Source organism: Coffea arabica, chromosome 6c (genome assembly GCF_036785885.1).
Source record: "Coffea arabica cultivar ET-39 chromosome 6c, Coffea Arabica ET-39 HiFi, whole genome shotgun sequence".
NCBI classification, from domain to species: domain Eukaryota; kingdom Viridiplantae; phylum Streptophyta; class Magnoliopsida; order Gentianales; family Rubiaceae; genus Coffea; species Coffea arabica.
The window spans coordinates 1,659,716-1,680,358 of record NC_092320.1 but is presented as its reverse complement, the minus strand read 5'-3'; the positions used below and the strand labels follow the sequence as shown (position 1 = coordinate 1,680,358).

Below are 20,643 nucleotides of genomic sequence, written 5' to 3'. Positions count from 1 at the left end.
TGGCTCGACCTACACATTTGGAAATTAGTACATTTTGAGAAAAGTGGTTAGAAAATCAGAATTTTTTTTTTTTTTTTTACATAATAACATGTCCAACTCCTGGGAGACAACGGTTGTGTTTGGATTGGAGATTATTTGAAAAAAAAAATATTTGGAATAATTATGTAACACTTTTTTGTGATATTATATATATAAGAAAAAAAGATAATTAGAAATATAAAAAAAATTAGTTGAAAAAATGCATTTATAATTCAATTCAAATAGTATTTGAAAAAAATTCCATATATAAACAGGGCCAAAAGTTGATATCGTATAAAAAAAAAAAATCTAATGATTTTATTTAGGTTAGTTTGATTTGGGTAACCACTAAATAAGACTTATATGTACCAAACATAATGCTTTCATGAATATCAACCAAACTTATATTTAATCTCAACAGTCTTATCCCTTCCACGAACCATACAACCAGTGGCTTGCTTTTGGTTTGAAGCACCTAAGGGTATGTGCAGGTAGGCACTATAGATGGCATATATAAAAATAAATCGCCCTGGTGCAGATTGAACGGTAAGCCTCTTTCCCTTGCAGTTTTGCTTATCCTATGTATAGTTAGAAGTCGTTCAATGGAATTTCTGTTCTGCGAGCTGCCTAATTCCTGCCCATAATTTGATCTCCTCTCGAGATCAATGGATATTCGTCAGCACATCAGGATGAGTTCCGAGCAAAAACAGCTGACAGACTCTGAAAAACTCCACAGAGGCACGGAAGGTAAGAAATTCTTTGCATGGTTCTCTAAACTCTAATTTTGCTTTGTTCAATGACTCCTGGCTAACCTGATATTGAATGGGTAACCTCTGTTAGGGTTTGCCAAGGTGGTTCATTCCTATGCTTGTGTTAGGAAAATCATCTCTGCCGTCCCCCTCAGGCTCACAGCGGTCCATGATCTTGCTGAAGATCCGGTATTCCTGTTTCCATTATCTCTCTCTAGTCTCTACCCGCAATAATAAGTTTTCTTTCTTTTTTTTTTTTTGGGTTCTAACACAATAATAAATGAATTGCTCTTACATAGCTATACTGCATATCTCTACTTGTTTCGGTTACGGATATCACAATGCATGGTGTCACTCTCTACCGAGGTAAAAGCTTAAAATAGTCCAAAAAGTGGTTGAGGACTTGGATACATCATATTGGTCACTTGTCACACGAAAGAATTATCATTCAATTATACTATTGAAAACCTCAAGGAAGAGTAGTCCTGACAGATATGATATAACGGGAGCAGGTCTAATATACAGTGGAGGTTCATTCTAATATACAGTGGAGGTTCATTCTCCTGCTAAATATGTGGTTTGATGAATTATTGACGTACGAAGGGTGAAAATTTTCTTCTTAGTTTCTTCTCTACAATGCCCAAATAACTACAAGCATCTACTTATCTGAGTACATTTATCTTTCTTGCCTAATATGTGCCCAAGTCATCAACAATGCCCAAATAACTACTAGCATCTACTTATCTAAGCATATTATCTTTCCTGACTAATATGTGCCCAAGTCATCGCATATATACTGGCACGGCACACAGCCAGATTTGGGTCATTTCAATCGTCCAAGTTGGAAAAAAATCCTAGACATTGGATGGTCAATTTTCTTCCCTACTGCCTGGGTAAACTGCCAGAATTCTAAACGTGGCTGCCTGCATTACACTAATATTAGCTGTGTAAACATTTGGCCTTCCTAGAATTTTCATCCAAAATGAACTTCCTTTCTGGCATTTAAATTTTTTTTTGGCAGTAAAAAATTTGGACCGATTCGACTTTAGCCACCTCTACAGGTTAGGATATGGGTTTAAAACCATAGATGGTTTATAAAGATAAATTAACACAGTTCTCACGTTGACAGTGAGATTTAAATACACAATATTTTATGAAAGCTGGCCCATTATTTTCAATTAAATTTACTCGTGTTGGCACCCTTTTAAATACCTCTCACGAATAACATCGAGACTTGTTCAGAATGTGGATTTAATTTGAACGGAATGTTGTGAATGTATCATTTCCCGAAGAAGTTGCTCTCTCCTTTTCTCTAGTAGGACATTAAATCAACTAAAGTTAAACTCTGTCCGAAGTAATATGATTAATGATATAAGTGGAACGCTAGACTGTACTAGCTAACTTGCAACGTACTGTTACTGTAACATCAACAAAGAAGCATGGAAAAGTTATGCTGGCTGTTACCTTATATGTAACACGTTACGAGGTATTCAGCGGGCGCCTTCCATGCAGCAAGTACCTCAAGATCTCACTTAGAATGTGTCATTCATAGAGTCAGATCCAGAGTACTTGCGCCACTTGCATTCTCTTTACTAGCATCATCTATCAACCTTGTAATCTTGGAGGAAGATGGTGAGCACAACGACAATGATAAATGGCCGTCATCATCCTCCAAACTGTCCTGGTGGCCATCGCCAATCGGCCCTAGACCAAGGGATAGATTCAAGTGGATGTTGCAATCTGTTGCCTTCCTCTTCACTCCTGCTCGCTTTTTCTGAATCATACTTCTGCCTACGCCCGGAATATTACTTCTGCATGAGCTGAAGTCTTGAACTTTTAATTGCACCTGAATTGAGGATTTTAACTGATCTTGCCAGTATTCTTGTTGGGGAAGTGATTGCATTTTGGATTCTAATTCATGAGTTTGCCAAGACCATAGTTGATTTGAATTCCGGAACCCGGAATAAACATCATTATTCCTTGAGCCAACGATCCTTCCAGGCCATGTGTCATAAAACCCTGGCCTCTTCTTGTTAGTACTCTGTCTCATCGCGGACATTTGCATCGAATTCTCTAGGCCATTCCAAGACGCATCTCCGTACCTTAAATCCAACGGACACATTCCAAGATGTGAGATTAGACACCAGAACCAAAAACTACCACCCAAACTCCCAAGCTTGACTAATAGTAAGATATATGTTCACATACAGATGTTGTAGGGTGTGGAGGCCAATTGTGTATTTGTTCGCCTCGGCACCGTCTTAGGTTAGGGTCGTGGTAGTGCTTGGAGGGGGGCCTCCCTAGAATTCGATCCCTGGTCCCTGGTCCTTTAGAGGGTCTTGAGCTAGTAGCTCAAGTGGTACCAGGAAACATCCCCAAGACCCTTTATCCTAAAGGACCAGGGATCGATCCTGGGGAGGCCTCCCTCCAAGCACTACCACGGCCCTAACCTAAGACGGTGCCGAGGCGAACAAATACACAATTGGCCTCCACATAGGGCATTTGAAGGAATTCCCTTTACTTTTTTGCTCTTATTTGATCACATAAATTTTCTGTTGAAAGCTGAATCTGTATACCTGAAGGTGGACTTCTGGTTTTGATGAAGACCTGGAAGCATGGGAATTTGGCCCAAGTTGAAAATATTTCGATCCACACCTTCCCAAAGATGGCTATGATCTGTTACCCCTGTACCAAGAAAGGGCTTTTTGCATTTATAAGATGCCTTCTGAAATGGTATTGTTCAACCAGTAACGGGAAACCCTTCAAAAAGTAGGGACACTGAGGGAGAAGTGGGGAAAAAGCAGACAGAGAGCCAGAAATAGCATATATACCTTGACTGGGGTCATCGATCTTCTTGCTTCTATACATCTATTGGATACAACCATTAGAACCACAAAAGGAGGAAAAAAAAAAGAGGAGAATATAATCAGTCGAAGACCATACGATCTGTAACGCAATGATTGAGAGAGACCCTTGAATTACCTGCAAATGACTCTTGACATGAGCAATGTTTAGCCCTTTAATATTCATCAATTGAAGAACTAATTTAGGTGTCGCTCCTGCACCAAAAGGAATAATTAATACCATCTCCTTTAACAGATTTCAATGGTATAATTTGTTTACAAGTCGAGGTGAGTTGACGAGGACAGGAATTAGAAAGACAGCTTACTCTCTTGTCCACCAAGTCTCTCCACTGCATGAACGAAGCGGAGATGAAGATCAGGTGTCCAACGGAGTCTAGGCATCTTGGATCGGACATAAGGCCTCACAGAGGGCTTGTTCTCATTCTCTTCAACTGTGCTGTTGCTTGAGCTTCCTCCGTCTTTCTGTTTATCACCGTCGTTCTCGTCCACCTCATCTTTCCCAGAAGAAGGGCATGCCTTGGAGCACTCGGTGTCCTCACTTCCCTCCATCTATCTTATGGTACTTCGAATGGCCTTTTTCTGTATCAGGTTTAATGGGTCATCATTATTTACAAAAGAAGCCACCACGACTGATGAAATCCGACAGCTAATTAACGTGATTAGGGCATGTGTGTGCGCGGGCGCGCCTTCCCTTCTACCTAGCTGAAGAGAAACCTTTGCTGTATCTCTTATACCCCTTAATTCCGTCTCGTTCTTGCCTGAGGGTTACGGAGCAGGAGACAGTTCTCTTTGAAAAATGAGAGATCCAAAAGACTTTCTTAGCATGAGTCTTCCATGTAAGGGGGGCCTCAAGAAATGCGAGTTACAGTTGCTACTACGTACAACAAATGGGAAATGGAACCCTAGACCTTGACAATAAAGGAAGAGGGAGGGAAGACCTCTCTCTCTCTCTCTCTCTCTCTCTCTCTCTCTCTCTAGCGTATGTAATTGTTTATGCGATGATGTATGACGAATGACTACTTGGTACATCTTTGCATATGGGCATCCATGCACATGAGGTTTTAAGTGGATGGAAGCAACATGATTTGAAATTAGGCTCATAGATATCACTCGGATATCATACATATATTCGGTCCAGTTCCTGTAGAATTAAACCCTGCAGCCATTGGCTTACAGACAAATACTGACGTAGTTTTGAATTTTAAGAATGCAGATAAGATTGTTGTCATTCCAATTCCAAGAGAGTATGCACTAGTATTTGTGAAGGGATTATTATTATTGACGAAATTTAGATGTAGCATGCAAAGGTACTAACAGTTTTCTTATTAATTTGGATGTAGTAATAGACATACAATATGAAGACTGCAGAAAAGTTTGGACCAGTTCAACTCCATCGAAATTCAGACCTTCCACTAATTTCAACGGCGCAGCATGCGAAGGCCAAGAAATTTCTGTATTGATTATTAAGGAGTCCAAGTAAGTTCAAAGTAAGACTTTTGCTCTTTTTGTCCCTTTCATTTGAGGAAACAAGTCTTGGGACCACCCACCTATTTTATATTTTTGCTCAATGATTTTATCAATTTCTGTACGTTAACGGGTGCTGGGAAGGGGAACACCAAAAAAAAAAACTGATGCCCGGGAAAGATTTCTCTCTCTCTCTCTCTCTCCCTTTTTTTTTTGGGTTAATTTATCAAGAGATTGTTCGTGTTAAGCAATTTATTTTTTTAGTACGTAAAATGATTCAAATGGTTTTGGAGGACTTCAACAATTACAAGTTTGACTTAGAATTGAGTGGATGAGATTGAGAGTGAGACACGTATTTTTAAAAAAAAAAAAAAAAAGAGTATCAGAATATATTGTATTTTTACGCGTGATTGTTTTCATGTGTAAATCAGTTGTGTTAATTTCATACAATCGGAATTGATAATTTCAAAAGTAGTCGCAGTCAAATTGAGATGCCTTGTCGTGGTGGATGATGATATCTGCAGCTATATCACCCAAACTCCGGGTTAAAAGAAAATGGTGTGCTTGTTCCATTTGTTTCCCTTTTTATTTTTTTTTGGTGGGCTCTTAGCACCTGTTTCGACGCGAATCGCGGGATCATTCATTCTTACCCATATCCATATGTACGCTACTCCAATAATTTAAAAAAAAATATATATATATATAGTATTATCCTCAGCTGACAGATTGCGGAGGTGCTCCGAATCTTATGATCTTGTTGGGGGTGTCCGAGCCTATATCTGATTAGTCTCCAACTCCGAGGAGAACGGGCTCTACCGATCCTCATCAGGAAATTGCATCGGATTGCTGAGCTCGAGATCGAACACAGGCTGTCTCACCTTAACGAGGACTACACGATCACCCGAGCAACCCGTCGGAGGCTCCTCCGACTCTTATGACTCGCTCGTTGCCTGAAAATTTCTTCCACCCAAAACGGCGGCATCAGTGACTTTGACTGAAGTCTCATGACTCTTTTGAACTTAACAGGATAATATATGACTATGAGTCATATATACAAAAAAAAAAAAAAAAAAAAAAAAGAGTCACGTCGAGTATTTTGTACTTTCTTCTCTAACGGGCTTTATCCCTCCCTCCTCCTGAATCCTGATATGTGTCTGCAGTCTCTTCTAAGGTCGGTCCATTCCATGACAGCTAAAATGGTGGCACTGCTGTTGATCTATCACGGGCTTCTTGAGTTCGGGTAACTTTTGAAAAGCGCCTTCGTATCAGTAGTATTGTTGTAACGGTGGCACTGCTGTTGATTCATGTTGTCTGTATGGAGGGGATGCTTCATTAGGAGGAGTATCAAGTATGTATGTATACTGACTCTGACTCTTTTTTTTTTTTTTTTTTTTTTTTTTGTGGGTGGGTTGGTGTGCGATTAAGTCTGATTTTGTTGAGTTCAATCAATCATCCGGTAAGGTAAAGGGAAAATTTTTTTTTAAAGAAAAATAATTAAAAGAAAGACTGATGCCGTCTGGAAAGATTCATCTGAGCAACGATCGCAGGTACGGTGTGAAGTGTGAGGTCAACCCCCGCAAGACATGCTGGTTTAATTGTCAGTGTTGAACACTGTAACAAACGGAATCCTGGGAACGTGTGTTCCCTAATAACGCGGGGGATATCCTTGGCATTATACGTATTTGAGAATGGATCAGAATGAGGATGTCTGTCTTTTTTTCTTTTTTTTTTTCTTTTTTTTTTTTTTTAACGCTCTGCTCCCTGCAAAACAAGTCTGAATCTATCTATAATACTACTGCTATATAGTCAGTACTCCAGTAGTTGTGTGTGTGTGTGTGTGTGTATATATATATATATATATATATATATATATGTGCATGAGGCACAGTGCGTGGACGCCCCCCCATACATCGTGTTCTTTTCATGTGCATGCATGCTGCTAGTTGAGGGATGCTACTAGTGGCATGCATGAACATCAGCTAGCGAGTAGAAAAGAACGCGATGTATGGGGACATATATATATATATATACACACACAAAAAATTCGAGTATAATAAAACTCAAGTTGAACTCGACTTGCTTGCTCCTTTAGTTCACTAAACAACGAAAGGATAGAATGTTATAGAGTTGCATGTCATTGGTATCTTTGTAATTGTTTTCACAAAAAATACTCTACTAGATTTTGGGCTTGAACAGAAAACTATAAAATTTTTCTGCTGTATCATTAAAATGCTTCCAAAAAATACTACTCTTACTGAATCCAAAAAAAATATTTCTACTGTATCGTTAAAATTTTATATTATACTTCATATACATTAAAATTACAAAAAGTGCGATGACATCATTCTAAAAACATTTTCCAAATAATATTCTACCCAAACAAATCCTATATAATCTCATCATTTATATCCTCTTTTGTTTTTCATTTTTATAATAATTCTTTTTGAATTTTTTAATTACATGACAAAGTGATATGAAAAAAAATGACATGATGAAGTGATATATCCAAAAGATGCTGGTCGACAAATAAATAATAAATATATATAGAAAGAGAAAGAGGAATGCCGTGCACAGTGACTTTAGACGGGCCTTCCTTCATTTTTTTTTTTTTTTTTTGTCAATTGTCATCCCTACTTCTACTCCTACTCTAACTAGGGGAGGCTCAACTGAACCTACGGGGGACCGATGGGGACAGAACCACCACCGGACAGGCTTTCCTTCATTGGTTGCCCATTTCTAATGCATTTCTATACACCCCAACCAACAGTACTATTACTAACACAACGGTCAAATACAAAAACACCCTCTAATAAAAATATGTACACTTTAACTTTCTTTGATTCAAAAACTTATAATTTAATTTCTTATAGTTATAATCAAAGTGAAATCATTAGATTATACAACACTCAAATTAGAATAGTCAAACCTTTTCAATGTAATTAGTTAAAAACCACAAAAATCATCTTTCAATTTAAGGTTTTTGTAATATTCTAAATAAAATTTGAAGGCAAACTATACTTTTTTAAAAATTTTGAGGTAAAAATAAAATTTTAGAAAAAAATTTATATTTGTTTTGTCTTCAATGCTATCTATTGAACTGCTAATTCCATGACAAAAAATTCAAAATACTTATATTACATCTTAAAAGAATACAAGAACAAATCACGTTCGGAACTCGGAAGAATAAATCACAGGAGCAAATATAATTTTTTTTTATTATAGTGGTAACAGTCCGACAAATAGCATTGAAGACGAGACAAATATAAGCTTTCTCTAAAAGTTAATTTTTAACTCATAATTTACACTCAAAAAAAATTTTAGAATATTGAGGGGTGATTTTATAATGAGTGTGTTTGGATATAGAGTATTATTTGAAATAATTATTGTATCACTTTTTGTGATGTCATGTATGTGAGATAAAAAAGTATTGAAAATATAAAAAGATGGATTGTAAAATGCGTTTATGATGCAAGTGAAATATTATTTGGAATAATTCAACAATGAGTTTATTTGAAAAGTTTGACTGTTAAATTTAACAAAAAATCTGAAAATCTCACTTTGATTATAATTACAAGGGATTAAATTTAGATTTTTAAATTACAGGGAATTAAAGTTTATATACATCAAATTATAGAGAGTTTTTATTTTTATTTTTTTGGGGTACTTTTTTGCCCCAAACACAACAACTATGTACGAAACATTGTAGAGGAGAAAGAGGAAAAGAAAAAATTGGATAGGAAAGCGGAAAAGAAGTGAAGAACCTCTCACCTGTAATCCGTTTTATAGTTGCATTTATAACTTATTTACAGAGGGGGAAGAGAGTACATTGTGGCCGTTCTATCGGCCACCACCACCACCACCCCATCATCAACATCGTCAAAATAAACTCAGCCAAACAAACAGGGAAAAAAAAAAAATCCAGTCCATTGTTTCTACACCCAGCACTGCCTTTTTTTTTTTTAGGAAGGAAAAAAAAGAAAAGAAAAGACAGAGAAAAATCGGGAAACAACCCTCGATTGTTAAGACGCCTACAACCTGCAGCACCATTGTTTTGGTTTCTTCCATTCTACCTGTCGGGTCCTCCCTCCGGGTTCTCTCTGTCTAGTCGCAGGTAAAACTATTGATCCCTCCCTCTCTTCTTCATTTGGGATATTTTAGAAAATGCATTTCTGAATAAATTTGCATTCTGTCTTTAGCTGTTTCTGCGGATTGAGGAAAGATGCAGCACAACATTTTTACCACAATGCGTAGCCTGAAGATGATGGATGGATGCAAGGGCACCCAAATATACGCCCTTAATCCATTCGCCGGGACCACCACAAATGCAGGAACTGGTGGTGTAGGGGAGAAGTTCCTACACCACATCCATGATCACCTCAGGGTCAACTCCATCAGGTCCAAATCTAATCGCAACTTTCAAAACTTCCAACCCAATAATTATGCGAATTCTGATAACGTCAAGCAAACCTTGGCGATTTATGGCCTCCCCCAAACTGATCTCATTGAGCCCCACATCGAGCCTAATCTTAAATTTGTCGACTTCGTGGAAGCCTTAGCTGATCTTTATACCAGAATTCAGGCCTGTTCCGAATTCGAGAAATCAGGAATGTATCTCGAGCAATGTGCAATGTATAAGGGGTTGCCCGACCCGAAATTGTTTAGGAGGAGCCTGAGGTTGGCCAGGGAGCATGCCGTTGACGTGCATTCTAAGGTGGTACTCTCCACCTGGTTGAGGTTTGAGAGGAGAGAGGATGAGCTTATTGGGATATCGGCAATGGATTGTTGTGGGCGGAGCATGGAATGCCCTAGGACTTCATTGGTGTCAGGTTACAATCCCGAATCAATCCATGATCCCTGCAGGTGTACTAGGAGTCCAAAGGAAGATGAGGATGACGATTTTGCTGCGACAGACGAGGAATGCTCAACGTCATGGAATCATGAGGAGGTTGATGAAGATGACTTGGACATGTCGTTTTTTATTGGGGACGATGAGATCAGGTGTAGTAGATATAAGATTTCATCGCTTTCGAGACCATTCTGGGCGATGCTGTATGGTGGCTTCATGGAATCACGTAGAGAGAAAATAAATTTTTCAAAGAACGGCATATCTGCAAAGGCAATGAGGGCTGCAGAGGTGTTTAGCAGGATAAAAACCGTGGATTCTTTTGATGAAGATACTGTCTTGCAACTTCTAGGGTTGGCTAACATGTTCTGCTGTGAGGAGATGAAGTCTGCTTGCGATGCATATTTGGCATCTCTGGTCGTTGATATGGAGAGTGCCATGCTACTTATCGAGTACGGCTTGGAGGAGACGGCACATCTCCTGGTGGCAGCTTGCTTGCAGGTGTTCTTGAGGGAACTCCCAAGCTCAATGCACAATCCAAATGTCATGAAATTTTTTTGCAGTTCTGATGCCAAGGAAAGGCTGGCTATGGTGGGACATGCGTCGTTCTTGCTTTACAATCTTTTGAGCCAGATTTCAATGGAAGAGGACATAAAGTCAAACACAACGGTGATGCTGTTAGAAAGGTTGGGAGAATGTGCAAGCGAATGCTGGCAGAAACAACTTGCTTTCCACCAGCTGGGATGCGTAATGCTTGAAAGGAAAGAGTACAAGGATGCTCAGAAATGGTTTAGGGCGGCTGTAGATGCTGGTCATGTTTACTCCACCGTTGGTTTTGCAAGGGCTAAATACAAGCGCGGTCACAAATATAGGGCATATAAGTTGATGAACTCCCTCATTTCTGATCACACACCATCCGGGTGGATGTATCAAGAAAGATCTTTGTATTGTAATGGAAAAGAGAAACTGATGGATTTAAGTACAGCGACTGAATTGGATCCAACTCTTTCATATCCATACAAGTACAGGTCTGTCTCAATGGTGGAGGAGGAGGATAAGCTTGAGGCAGCAATTTCAGAGATCAACAAAATAATTGGTTTCAAGGTCTCTCCTGATTTCCTTGAGCTGCGTGCTTGGTTTTTAATTTCCATGGAGGATTATGAAGGAGCCCTAAGAGATGTTCGAGCACTTCTAACTTTAAATCCCCACTACATGATGTTTCATGGAAAGATGCAGGGTGACCATTTGGTGGAGCTCCTGCGTCATCATGTTCAAGAGTGGAGTCAAGCTGATTGCTGGATGCAGTTGTATGACAGATGGTCTTCTGTAGATGATATTGGATCACTAGCTGTGGTACATCATATGTTGACTATTGACCCAGGAAAAAGCCTCTTGAGATTCCGACAATCTCTCCTACTTCTACGGTGAGTGTTTATTGTCATTATCATGTGTGTTTGGATTGTAAGTTATTTGCCTAAATATAATTGCTTACATCACCATTATAATTTCCAATACATCTTTTTATCTTTCCAATTACCTTTTTATCTCACATACATCACATCACAAAAAGTGCTACAGTAAAAATATCTCAAATAACTTACAATCCAAACACACGTATCGATATTTTCCACCCTGACTATCATCGATCTTTGTTAAAGATTTACATTTCATGAAAAAGATTGCCAATTTTGTATTAAGCAACTTCTACTTGTTTGCTGTGAAAGGCAGTGTTCCTTAATTTGATCACCATGCATGCCAAGTACGTAGGAACTTGTTTTTCAGAGTACCATGCTGCATTCTGAACTATGAGTCTATGACCAATCTATATTAGAGCGTTGTTTTTTTGTCTATCTTGAGTGGCTCAAGATGAACTTTGGTGGTCTCTGGCTGCCCTCCTATTCTATTCAACGGTGCTATTAGAGAAGCAGCTTCATTCCTTGACACTTTTTTGCTGTAGAATGTAGAAGATCATAACATGAGTCATTTGTTTGTTCCTTTATTTTAACATATTTTCCCCCTTTTCTGCTGCGTATTTGAAACAAATCCTGATTTTCACAAATCTTACAGATTAAATTGCCACAAGGCTGCAATGAGAAGTCTGAGAATGGCGCGAAATCTTGCTACCTCTGAGCATGAGAGGCTTATTTATGAAGGATGGATTTTATATGACACAGGTTATCATGAGGAAGCAATAGCTAAAGCTGAGGAATCCATCTCTATGCAGAGATCATTTGAAGCCTATTTCTTAAAAGCTTATGTTTTGTCTGAAACAAATCCAGACGCCGAATCTTCACTATATGTTATACAACTTTTGGAGGAAGCTCTTAGATGCCCTTCAGATGGCCTGAGGAAGGGACAAGTAAGTCTTAGTCTCTGCATTATCTTTAATTTTCTCTTTTTTTTTTTTTTTTTGCTGCAATATATTACTCCACTGCGTAACCTTGTGGTTCTGCAGGCATTAAGTAATCTGGCAAGTATCTACGTAGATGTTGACAAGCTGGATAATGCTGTTGATTGCTACATGAATGCTTTAAATATTAAGCATACAAGAGCTCATCAAGGATTAGCACGGGTATACCATCTTAAAAATTTGCGGAAAGCTGCATATGATGAGATGACCAAGTTGATTGAAAAAGCAAGATATAATGCATCAGCATATGAAAAACGCTCAGAATATTGTGATGGTGAAATGGCTAAAAGTGATCTAAGCATGGCAACGCAGTTAGATCCCTTGAGAACATATCCATACAGATATAGAGCAGCAGGTAAACTGTGACTCAAACTTTTAGTATAATTCCTGTCTTCCTGATTCACTTAAAAAAGAGCAGTTGGACATCGAAGCGCTGTTCTATTTTTGTATGATTACAATTTTCTTTTCTCTTCGTAATTAGGCCTGGAACAAGTGTCTAGGCGGCAAAAACAAATGCCTGTATGCAGCAATTTTTTTTTTTTTTTTTTTTAAATGTAAATAATCACTACTTCCATGAACCACTTAAATTGGTAATATGTAACACATACCCTCCTTTAACTCTTTCCCAATGTCAAAATTACTAAAATCTATATACCACCCAGAGTTGTATTGTCACAATTGTAGAGTTCCTCTCAGCTTTTATGGCTAATATCACACATTTTGCGTTAATCTAGCTTTAGTAGGGCTGCAATTTTCTAATTCAAACTACCATAAGCAGTTATATGTTTATATGTTATGGCCTCGTTTTGCCAATGCTTATGCGTATGCCTTCCAGTTCTAATGGATGACCACAAGGAGGCAGAAGCAATTGCAGAGCTCACCAAGGCCATAACTTTTAAGCCAGACCTACAGCTGCTCCATCTCCGAGCAGCATTTCATGACTCAATGGGTGACAATTCTTCCACTCTCCGGGATTGTGAAGCAGCACTGTGTCTTGATCCCAACCATGCTGATACACTGGAGCTGTATCAGAAAACACGGGAGCGGGCTAATGAGCTGCAAACATGAGGAAGCAAGAGACTATCAGATTCTGCTTGATGGACTCCTGAGTGGGGATCAGTTTATTGCCACCACCTTGTTGTTCTTGTCGCACGAGGGCCACCACTGTCCTCATTAATCTTCTGGATTTGTCTTTTTAAGAATCCAGCTTAGATGGTCAATGCCCATACATCTAGCAGGAGAAGCTAGAGGAATTTCTAGATCAGAGAAATGACAGAGAAACTAGAATGGTTCAGATTGTAAATACAAGCATACAGTTTTCTTGTCAATGATGTATCAAACTCATGCACTTCATAGCAGAGTGCTCTTGTTCCCGTGCTCTTAATTAACACATCTCAACCAAAAGCTCAAAAACAGTTGCAGTTTCATGACCCATTATACCTGATAGAATTGCTGTTCGTAGTGGAGGGCCAGAGGCCGTGCAGCAAGAATGTAGCAGTAGTATGCTGCATCTAGTTCTTCATCCCCTCTGTTCTCCAGAATTCTTTTTAGTGAAACCTGAATTGCTCTATGGTTTAATTTGCTTCTTGTCTTAAAACTTGTAAATTCATTTTTTTTTTAAACTCTTCTTTTGGTTGGACAAGCAGAATATTTGGAATCTGCCAGCAGCTATGGCATTTTGCTTATTCTAAAGATGCAATATTCTGAGCAATCTATAACTCTCTTCAAAGTTCAAAGAAAAGAAAAGGAAAGGGGAAAAGGAAAATAAGAAACGGCGAGCTTCCTGTGGAGATGGACTTCTACAGTCATATTGATTTTTGACTCCAGGCTACTGGTCAGGTTAAACTGAAGGCAGTGTGTCGTCCTTGTTTACTTGCATTGCATGTCATGTAGTAGGTTCACTCGGCCAAGACTATTTGCACTGCTATATCCTAGTTTACTTGCATTGCATGTAGTGTTGTGGTACTAGGTTAACTTGGCCACACGGGTAATTTACATATGGCGCATGAATGGTACGTCCTTCCCCAACACATCACCTGTGAACCGTTTTAAGTGAAACTTTTCAGCTGATTGCACGAGAAACCCATAGTTCCAGCTGTAATATATATCTCCTGCACTGCAACTACCTCTTTTAAGACACAGCTCATCTTTAATCGTTCGCTCCAGTCTTACGTCTGCTTCATCTAAAATTTTTTTAGCCTGTAAGTTCGCTTAATACATATGCCAATACGTACATGGAAAAAGAAGAAAAAGCAGCCCTGAATAGGAGGAAGTGGCCTGCAGGAAAGCTGAACTTAAATGCCCCACTTCTATCGACGAGGCGAACTATTGGTGTCAACAGACTGGAGGATGTGCAAAATGCAAATTCGGTTCGCGTTTCTTGGGATAAATTCGAGAGGATACCTTTCTCTTGGGAGCAAACCCCTGGCAAGCCCAAGGAGAGGGGTGAAGAAAGCGACGGCGAGAACGCTGAAGAAATAATACCCCCTCCAAAACCACCGCCGGGCTGCCGATGGCTTCCAACAGAGGAAGAAGCCGATCCCAAGCGCGATTCGTGTGAAGGTGAAGCGGAGCGGGGGCATGACCATGATGATGGTTGCGAGGGGGACGTGGAGGATGACGGTGGAGTAGGGGCCCACGAAGATTGGAAGGGCGGTGATGGCGTTTCGTCGAACGAGCTGGACATATTCTCGTTAGCCCAGTCGGTCGAGACGGTTGACAGCTGGAAAGAGCTGAGGAGGAAATTGGGGATTGAAAATGGGGATATGGAGGAAGGCATAGGCTGTCATTCGCCCAGTTTTATGATCCAGCGATTTTTGCCGGACGCCAAAGCATTGGCTGCTGCGGCATCATCATCATCAACCAGCCTGAAGAAGGACCTAATTAATTCAGATGATGAGAAGAGCAAGAAGCATCCTAAATCAAGCAGCGGTGCCGGCAGAAGGAGAGCTTCCGGAGCTATTAGGACTGCGACGCAATCGTGGTCATATTCGTCGTGGAAGGGCTGCGGCCTCGATATTTTGTTGCCTTGGCGAATGAAACCCAGGCCATGCGGGTGTGGGGTGGTGAAGGGTAGACCGGCCATGGCACTGGCAACATCTAGACCTCAGTGGAGCGGCAGCAGCAGAAAATAGTAGTGTAGTGTAGTGTAGTAGTAACCGGTTGAGCAGTGCAGTAATCTCTTCATTTGCGTTTGCGAATTGCGATGATGAAAGTAAGCGCAGCCACAGCCAATTAGGCCGAAGAAAATTCGTTTTAAGGCAGCTCAAAATCTTCATTAATTCAAACACCTGGCACGTGGTGCAAGACTTCAAAACCCAGTGGAGGAGTGGTATAGGAGTATTTTAATTTTATTATCAAAACCTTAATTTCAGCTTTCAGGGGAGGTTTATGTAATTTTATAAATTTTAAGGAAGATTAATGAAATTGTTAGAAATGTCAGGGGGGTTTCTTAAATTATCCCATAATTCAACTGCCTCTCCTCCCTCTCGTTACTGGGGCCCCCCATTTAATTCAACTGCCCTTCCTCCCGCTTCTTCCACCTATTTGAAATTTTTGCACGTAACTCTCGCCCACACTCTCTCTCTTCTGTTTCGCCTGCCGCTCTCCATCTCCCATCGAATATCCGCTTTTACTCTCAAATTAAATAATAATAATAGAGAGTATGTCAACAACGAATCGATTCAAGACTTGACCGTCGGGAGAGAAAAAGAAAGAAAAGGCCTCTTATTACTCTCGACCTTTTGGTTGCTTCGTTTTGGTGCCCTAAGCAACTCAAATCTATCCATCTTCCTATTGTGGGTTTTCCTTGTTCAGGTAATTTCCGTTCATCTATGGGGTCTGGGTGCGTGTATTTTCATCTTTAATCGAATCTGCTTATTACTTTTTCTCCTCATTTTTAGTTGTTTTTTTTGTCTCGCTAGGGTTTATCGCTACTGTTGCTTAAACTTCCTTCAGGTGGAAATAGGCTACTTATCAGTTTGTTTTTGCGTCTTGATGAAGTAATGGCGGGCAAATTAGTTGAATTTGAAGAGGGGACAATAGGCATTAACATTTTTTTTTTAAAAAAAGGAATCCCTAATTGATTGAGATTCAATCTCTACTTTGATTCACCTTTCCACTTCGACGGGTGTTCATTTGGACCTTTTTTTCCCCTTTCAGCCTCTTTTCCTTCATTGATTGTTCTTATTATTATCATTATTGCTTTAAAAGTAGTATTTTGTTCGTCGCGGCGGCGGCTTGCAATAGTGTTGCTTTAGGAAACTCGAGGCTTTCTCCCCAGATCTATCTTGGCAATTAGGGAAGTTGCTACGTTTTGGTCACAATGGAAGTGCTAGAAGTAATTCCTTTTGAGTATGAAACTGTTTTTCCAGATAACTTTTTTTATTCTTGCATATGAATGGAGCTGCTCCTCATGAGGCTAACTATTTTTTGTATTCTTTTTTAAGTTACAGATTAACAGAAGCATTGCCTGCATATTGTGATTGCTCAAACTTAGCATTGCTACATCAAATTATTCCTTATACTGTGTGCTTAATCTCAAATTTTCCTCACTTAGCATACATTAATTCTCGTTGTTTATGACTGTCATTGGTTTTTCATGGGGCGTACCCTGGTATTTTAGTTTCTACATTCATTGTTTGCTGCATCTTTGTTTGAATATACTCATTAGCGTTTTTATTGACTTGCAGGAACAATGGCCATGGAAATCACTCAAATCCTTTTGGCTGCTCAATCAGCGGATGCAAAAGTTCGAACCGATGCAGAAAGTAACCTTACTCAATTCCGAGACCAGAACTTGCCGAGTTTCCTTTTGTCATTGTCTGTTGAGCTCTCCAATGAGGGTAAGCCAATGGAGTCTCGTAGACTTGCCGGAATTGTGCTTAAGAACTCATTGGATGCAAAAGAGGCCTCTCGGAAGGAACACCTTGTGCAGCAGTGGTTGACAATTGATTCTTCTTTCAAATCCCAAATAAAAAACCTGCTTCTGAGCACTCTTGGGTCCTCTGTGCAGGATGCAATTCACACAGCTGCCCAAGTAATTGCTAAGATTGCCTCTATAGAGATTCCTCGTAAGGAATGGCCAGAACTCATTGGTTCGTTGCTTGTCAACATGACCCAGCCACATAGGCCTGCCTCCCTCAAACAGGCAACCTTGGAGACTCTTGGCTATGTGTGTGAGGAGATATCTCACCGTGATCTGGTGCAAGATGAAGTAAACTCTATCCTCACTGCAGTTGTCCAGGGCATGAATGTGACTGAGCAAAATCCTGCAGTAAGACTTGCTGCAGTTAGGGCTTTATACAATGCCCTTGATTTTGCACAAACCAACTTTGAGAATGAGATGGAGCGGAACTATATCATGAAGGTGATTTGTGAAGCAGCGGTTGCAAAAGAGGCTGAGATAAGGCAGGCTGCTTATGAATGTCTTGTATCCATTGCGTCAACATACTACGAGGTCCTTGATCCCTACATGCAAACCATCTTTGAACTCACATCAAATGCGGTCAAAGGAGATCAGGAGGCTGTTGCCCTTCAAGCGGTTGAGTTCTGGAGCTCTATCTGCGATGAAGAGATAGAGCTACAAGAGTATGAGGCCCCTAACAGTGAGGACTCTACTGCTTCACACTCACACTTCATTGAGAAGGCTCTACCAACTCTAGTTCCGATGTTGTTAGAAACTTTACTAAAGCAGGATGAGGATCAGGACCAGGAGGATGGGATTTGGAATCTTGCCATGGCTGGTGGGACATGTCTTGGTCTTATTGCAAGAACTGTAGGGGATGCTGTCGTACCCCTGGTGATGCCTTTCGTTGAAGCTAACATCCTGAAGCCAGAGTGGCGATCCCGTGAGGCGGCTACCTATGCGTTTGGCTCAATTATTGAGGGACCCAGCATTGAGAAACTCTCTCCAATGGTGAATGCTGGCTTAGATTTTCTGCTTAATGCCATGAATGATGTAAATAGCCATGTGAAAGATACAACTGCATGGACTCTTAGCCGTATTTTCGAATTGCTGCACAACCCAGCAACTGGATTCACTGTAATCACTCCTTCTAATCTCCAGCGAATTGTGGTGGTTTTGTTGCAAAGTATAAAGGATGCCCCACATGTAGCTGAGAAGGTTTGTGCTGCCATTTATTATCTTGCCCAGGGGTACGAAGATGCGGGACCTAGCTCCTCTCAGCTCACACCTTTTCTTCCAGATCTTGTTGGTTGTCTTATTGCGACTGCTGATAGAACAGATGGCAGTGACTCCAAACTCAGGTCCTCTGCTTATGAGACCTTGAATGAGGTTGTTAGGTGCTCTAACCTTACTGAAACATCTGGTATCATTGCACAACTTCTCCCTGTTATTATGACTAAGTTGGGGCAGACAGTAGAGCTTCAGATTATAACATCAGATGATAGGGAAAGACAAGGAGATCTTCAAGCTTCTCTCTGTGGTGTTATTCAGGTCATTATCCAGAAACTAAGCAGTGATGATGGAACCAAACCAATCATTATCCAAGCAGCTGATCAGATCATGATGTTGTTCCTTAAGGTTTTTGCTTGCCGTTGCTCTACGGTGCATGAAGAAGCTATGCTTGCTATAGGCGCGCTTGCCTATGCTACCGGGCCTGAATTTGCAAAGTATATGCCAGAGTTTTACAAATATTTGGAGATGGGTCTGCAGAATTTTGAGGAATACCAAGTCTGTGCCATCTCGGTTGGTGTTGTTGGTGACATTTCTCGTGCCTTGGAAGATAAGGTTTTGCCATACTGTGATGGGATCATGACGCATCTTCTCAAGGATCTCTCTAGCAGTGAACTACATCGGTCTGTGAAGCCACCCATTTTTTCATGCTTTGGAGACATTGCTCTAGCAATAGGAGAAAATTTTGAGAAGTATATTAATTATGCTTTGCCGATGATGCAAAGTGCTGCTGAAGTGTGTGCTCAGATTGACAATAGTGATGAGGAGATGGTGGACTATGGGAACCAACTGAGACGCAGCATCTTTGAAGCTTATTCTGGAATTCTGCAAGGATTTCAGAACTCCAAGTCTGATTTGTTAATGCCCCATGCTCCTCATCTCTTGCAATTCATAGAAGTTGTTGCCAAAGACCACCACAGGTATGTGATTGCATCAGGGTTACGTATAGACCTTATGAGATGCAGCTAAGGTGCATTCAGATTTGCAAGAATGAGTTAAGCCTAGTGGTGAATCACTAATAGTGTTATACTTGTATTATGAGTTACTAACACTTTCATCATTTTTCATGGGCTTGTTTGCTTGTGTGTGGAATTGCCTGTGCAAGGTGTGTCCTCTTTATGTTTGTGTGCAGTTTTGTGCACCTGCCTGCACGTTGTCTGAGATAAAGGTGTAAAAAGCTGATGGTGATCATATTGATTTTTTTTCCATAATGTGTAAAGTGGTGTTTTCGATTTATGTTGTAAATTCATTTTGAGGTTTGGTTTCAGCTAATATCTTACTTGCTATAAAGGAGCTTTTTGTTCTGCATTCTTTAAGTCAATGGGTTGTGTTTTACTCTTTGAATATGAGAATAGTTTGGCCAAATCTCAAGTGGTCAAAATGTTTTAATTAATATGAGAATGCTTTTCACCCTATATTTTTGTAGTATTCTCTTAGATTTTTTAATTAATGCTTTCGCATGTTTTGTAGGGATGAAGGTGTGACAAAAGCAGCTGTAGCAGTTTTGGGAGATATAGCAGATGCACTTGGTTCAAACGTCAAGACTTTGTATAAGGATCGTGCATTGTGTATGGAGTTTTTAAATGAATGTCTACAGTCTGATGATGAACAGCTCAAAGAAACTGCTGTCTGGACTCAAGGGATGATTGGACGTGTCTGTGGGTAATATTCTATGTGTCGGCTGCTATTCATCATCATTTATGGAGTTTCAGCTTGAAGCTTTTGGGTGAAGATTAAAACGAGTTACTTTGTTTATGTTTTTGGGGGCTGAGTTTTGGGTCATGGGGTGGAGGTTTCTGTCATTGTACGGCAAACGTGGGTTCCTGAGGCGATGAAATTCTTTTCATTGATCAGATCTAGTGTCTATGGTTGAAGGGTCCTGTAAGTGTCCAGCAAGGTCACTAGGTACTGGTGGCCTGCTATTCTGATGAAACTTTATTTGGTCACAAGCATAAAAAACTATTGATCCTTTCTATTAATCTTGTCTTTGGCACTATCAACAATATATACTTTGCCACTGAATTTTATCATTTTAGACATTTGCTTGCTGGATAATATTATCTTGTGCAATTTATACCAACAATTGCTGAGGCCTTGGA

The 20,643-nt window shown here is 40.0% G+C and overlaps 4 protein-coding genes and 1 long non-coding RNA gene across 6 annotated transcripts; 4 read left to right on the top strand and 1 right to left on the bottom strand.

Annotated features, from left to right (window-relative positions):
- Nucleotides 1–463: 463 nt before the first annotated feature.
- On the top strand, nucleotides 464–6,850 carry LOC140008226 (uncharacterized). Its single transcript, XR_011815614.1, has 3 exons — nucleotides 464–765; nucleotides 859–956; nucleotides 4,972–6,850. It is a non-coding gene; the product is annotated as an uncharacterized lncRNA (long non-coding RNA).
- On the bottom strand, nucleotides 2,034–4,633 carry LOC113692072 (uncharacterized). The gene is made up of 5 exons (XM_027210414.2): nucleotides 3,937–4,633; nucleotides 3,750–3,826; nucleotides 3,599–3,635; nucleotides 3,344–3,452; nucleotides 2,034–2,869 (listed from the first exon to the last, which is right to left on the bottom strand). The coding sequence occupies exons 1-5, from the start codon at nucleotides 4,178–4,180 to the stop codon at nucleotides 2,314–2,316; spliced, it is 1,023 nt and encodes a 340-aa protein (XP_027066215.1). The 5' UTR covers nucleotides 4,181–4,633; the 3' UTR covers nucleotides 2,034–2,313.
- A 1,964-nt stretch (nucleotides 6,851–8,814) lies between the features above and the next one.
- LOC113694646 (ethylene-overproduction protein 1-like) lies at nucleotides 8,815–13,926 on the top strand. 2 transcript variants are annotated; one of them, XM_072051843.1, is made up of 5 exons: nucleotides 8,815–9,206; nucleotides 9,292–11,362; nucleotides 12,006–12,297; nucleotides 12,394–12,703; nucleotides 13,184–13,926. In XM_072051843.1, the coding sequence occupies exons 2-5, from the start codon at nucleotides 9,315–9,317 to the stop codon at nucleotides 13,414–13,416; spliced, it is 2,883 nt and encodes a 960-aa protein (XP_071907944.1). In that variant the 5' UTR covers nucleotides 8,815–9,206; nucleotides 9,292–9,314; the 3' UTR covers nucleotides 13,417–13,926. The 2 variants fall into 2 exon arrangements, with proteins under 2 accessions (XP_071907944.1, XP_071907943.1); XM_072051842.1 differs by having other exon boundaries at nucleotides 8,815–11,362.
- Nucleotides 13,927–14,582: 656 nt separating this feature from the next.
- Nucleotides 14,583–15,482, top strand: LOC113692068 (uncharacterized). Its single transcript, XM_027210408.1, has one exon. The coding sequence runs from the start codon at nucleotides 14,583–14,585 to the stop codon at nucleotides 15,480–15,482; it is 900 nt and encodes a 299-aa protein (XP_027066209.1).
- A 423-nt stretch (nucleotides 15,483–15,905) lies between these two features.
- Nucleotides 15,906–20,523, top strand: LOC113694335 (importin subunit beta-1-like). The gene is made up of 3 exons (XM_027213261.2): nucleotides 15,906–16,164; nucleotides 17,040–19,464; nucleotides 20,015–20,523. Exons 2-3 carry the CDS (start codon nucleotides 17,045–17,047, stop codon nucleotides 20,208–20,210), a joined length of 2,616 nt encoding a protein of 871 aa, XP_027069062.1. The 5' UTR covers nucleotides 15,906–16,164; nucleotides 17,040–17,044; the 3' UTR covers nucleotides 20,211–20,523.
- Nucleotides 20,524–20,643: the final 120 nt, after the last annotated feature.

Excerpts from the sequence above, each read along its gene's own strand:
- LOC113694646 (XM_072051843.1), top strand. The coding sequence starts at position 9,315 with ATGCAGCACAACATTTTTACCACAATGCGTAGCCTGAAGATGATGGAT. Across the intron at positions 11,363-12,005 it reads CAATCTCTCCTACTTCTACG|ATTAAATTGCCACAAGGCTG; the intron begins GTGAGTGTTTAT and ends CAAATCTTACAG. Across the intron at positions 12,704-13,183 it reads ATACAGATATAGAGCAGCAG|TTCTAATGGATGACCACAAG; the intron begins GTAAACTGTGAC and ends TATGCCTTCCAG.
- LOC113692068 (XM_027210408.1), top strand. The coding sequence starts at position 14,583 with ATGGAAAAAGAAGAAAAAGCAGCCCTGAATAGGAGGAAGTGGCCTGCA.
- LOC113692072 (XM_027210414.2), bottom strand. The coding sequence starts at position 4,180 with ATGGAGGGAAGTGAGGACACCGAGTGCTCCAAGGCATGCCCTTCTTCT. Across the intron at positions 3,827-3,936 it reads GAGACTTGGTGGACAAGAGA|GAGCGACACCTAAATTAGTT; the intron begins GTAAGCTGTCTT and ends CTTTTGGTGCAG. Across the intron at positions 3,636-3,749 it reads ATGTCAAGAGTCATTTGCAG|ATGTATAGAAGCAAGAAGAT; the intron begins GTAATTCAAGGG and ends TGTATCCAATAG.
- LOC113694335 (XM_027213261.2), top strand. The coding sequence starts at position 17,045 with ATGGCCATGGAAATCACTCAAATCCTTTTGGCTGCTCAATCAGCGGAT. Across the intron at positions 19,465-20,014 it reads GTTGCCAAAGACCACCACAG|GGATGAAGGTGTGACAAAAG; the intron begins GTATGTGATTGC and ends CATGTTTTGTAG.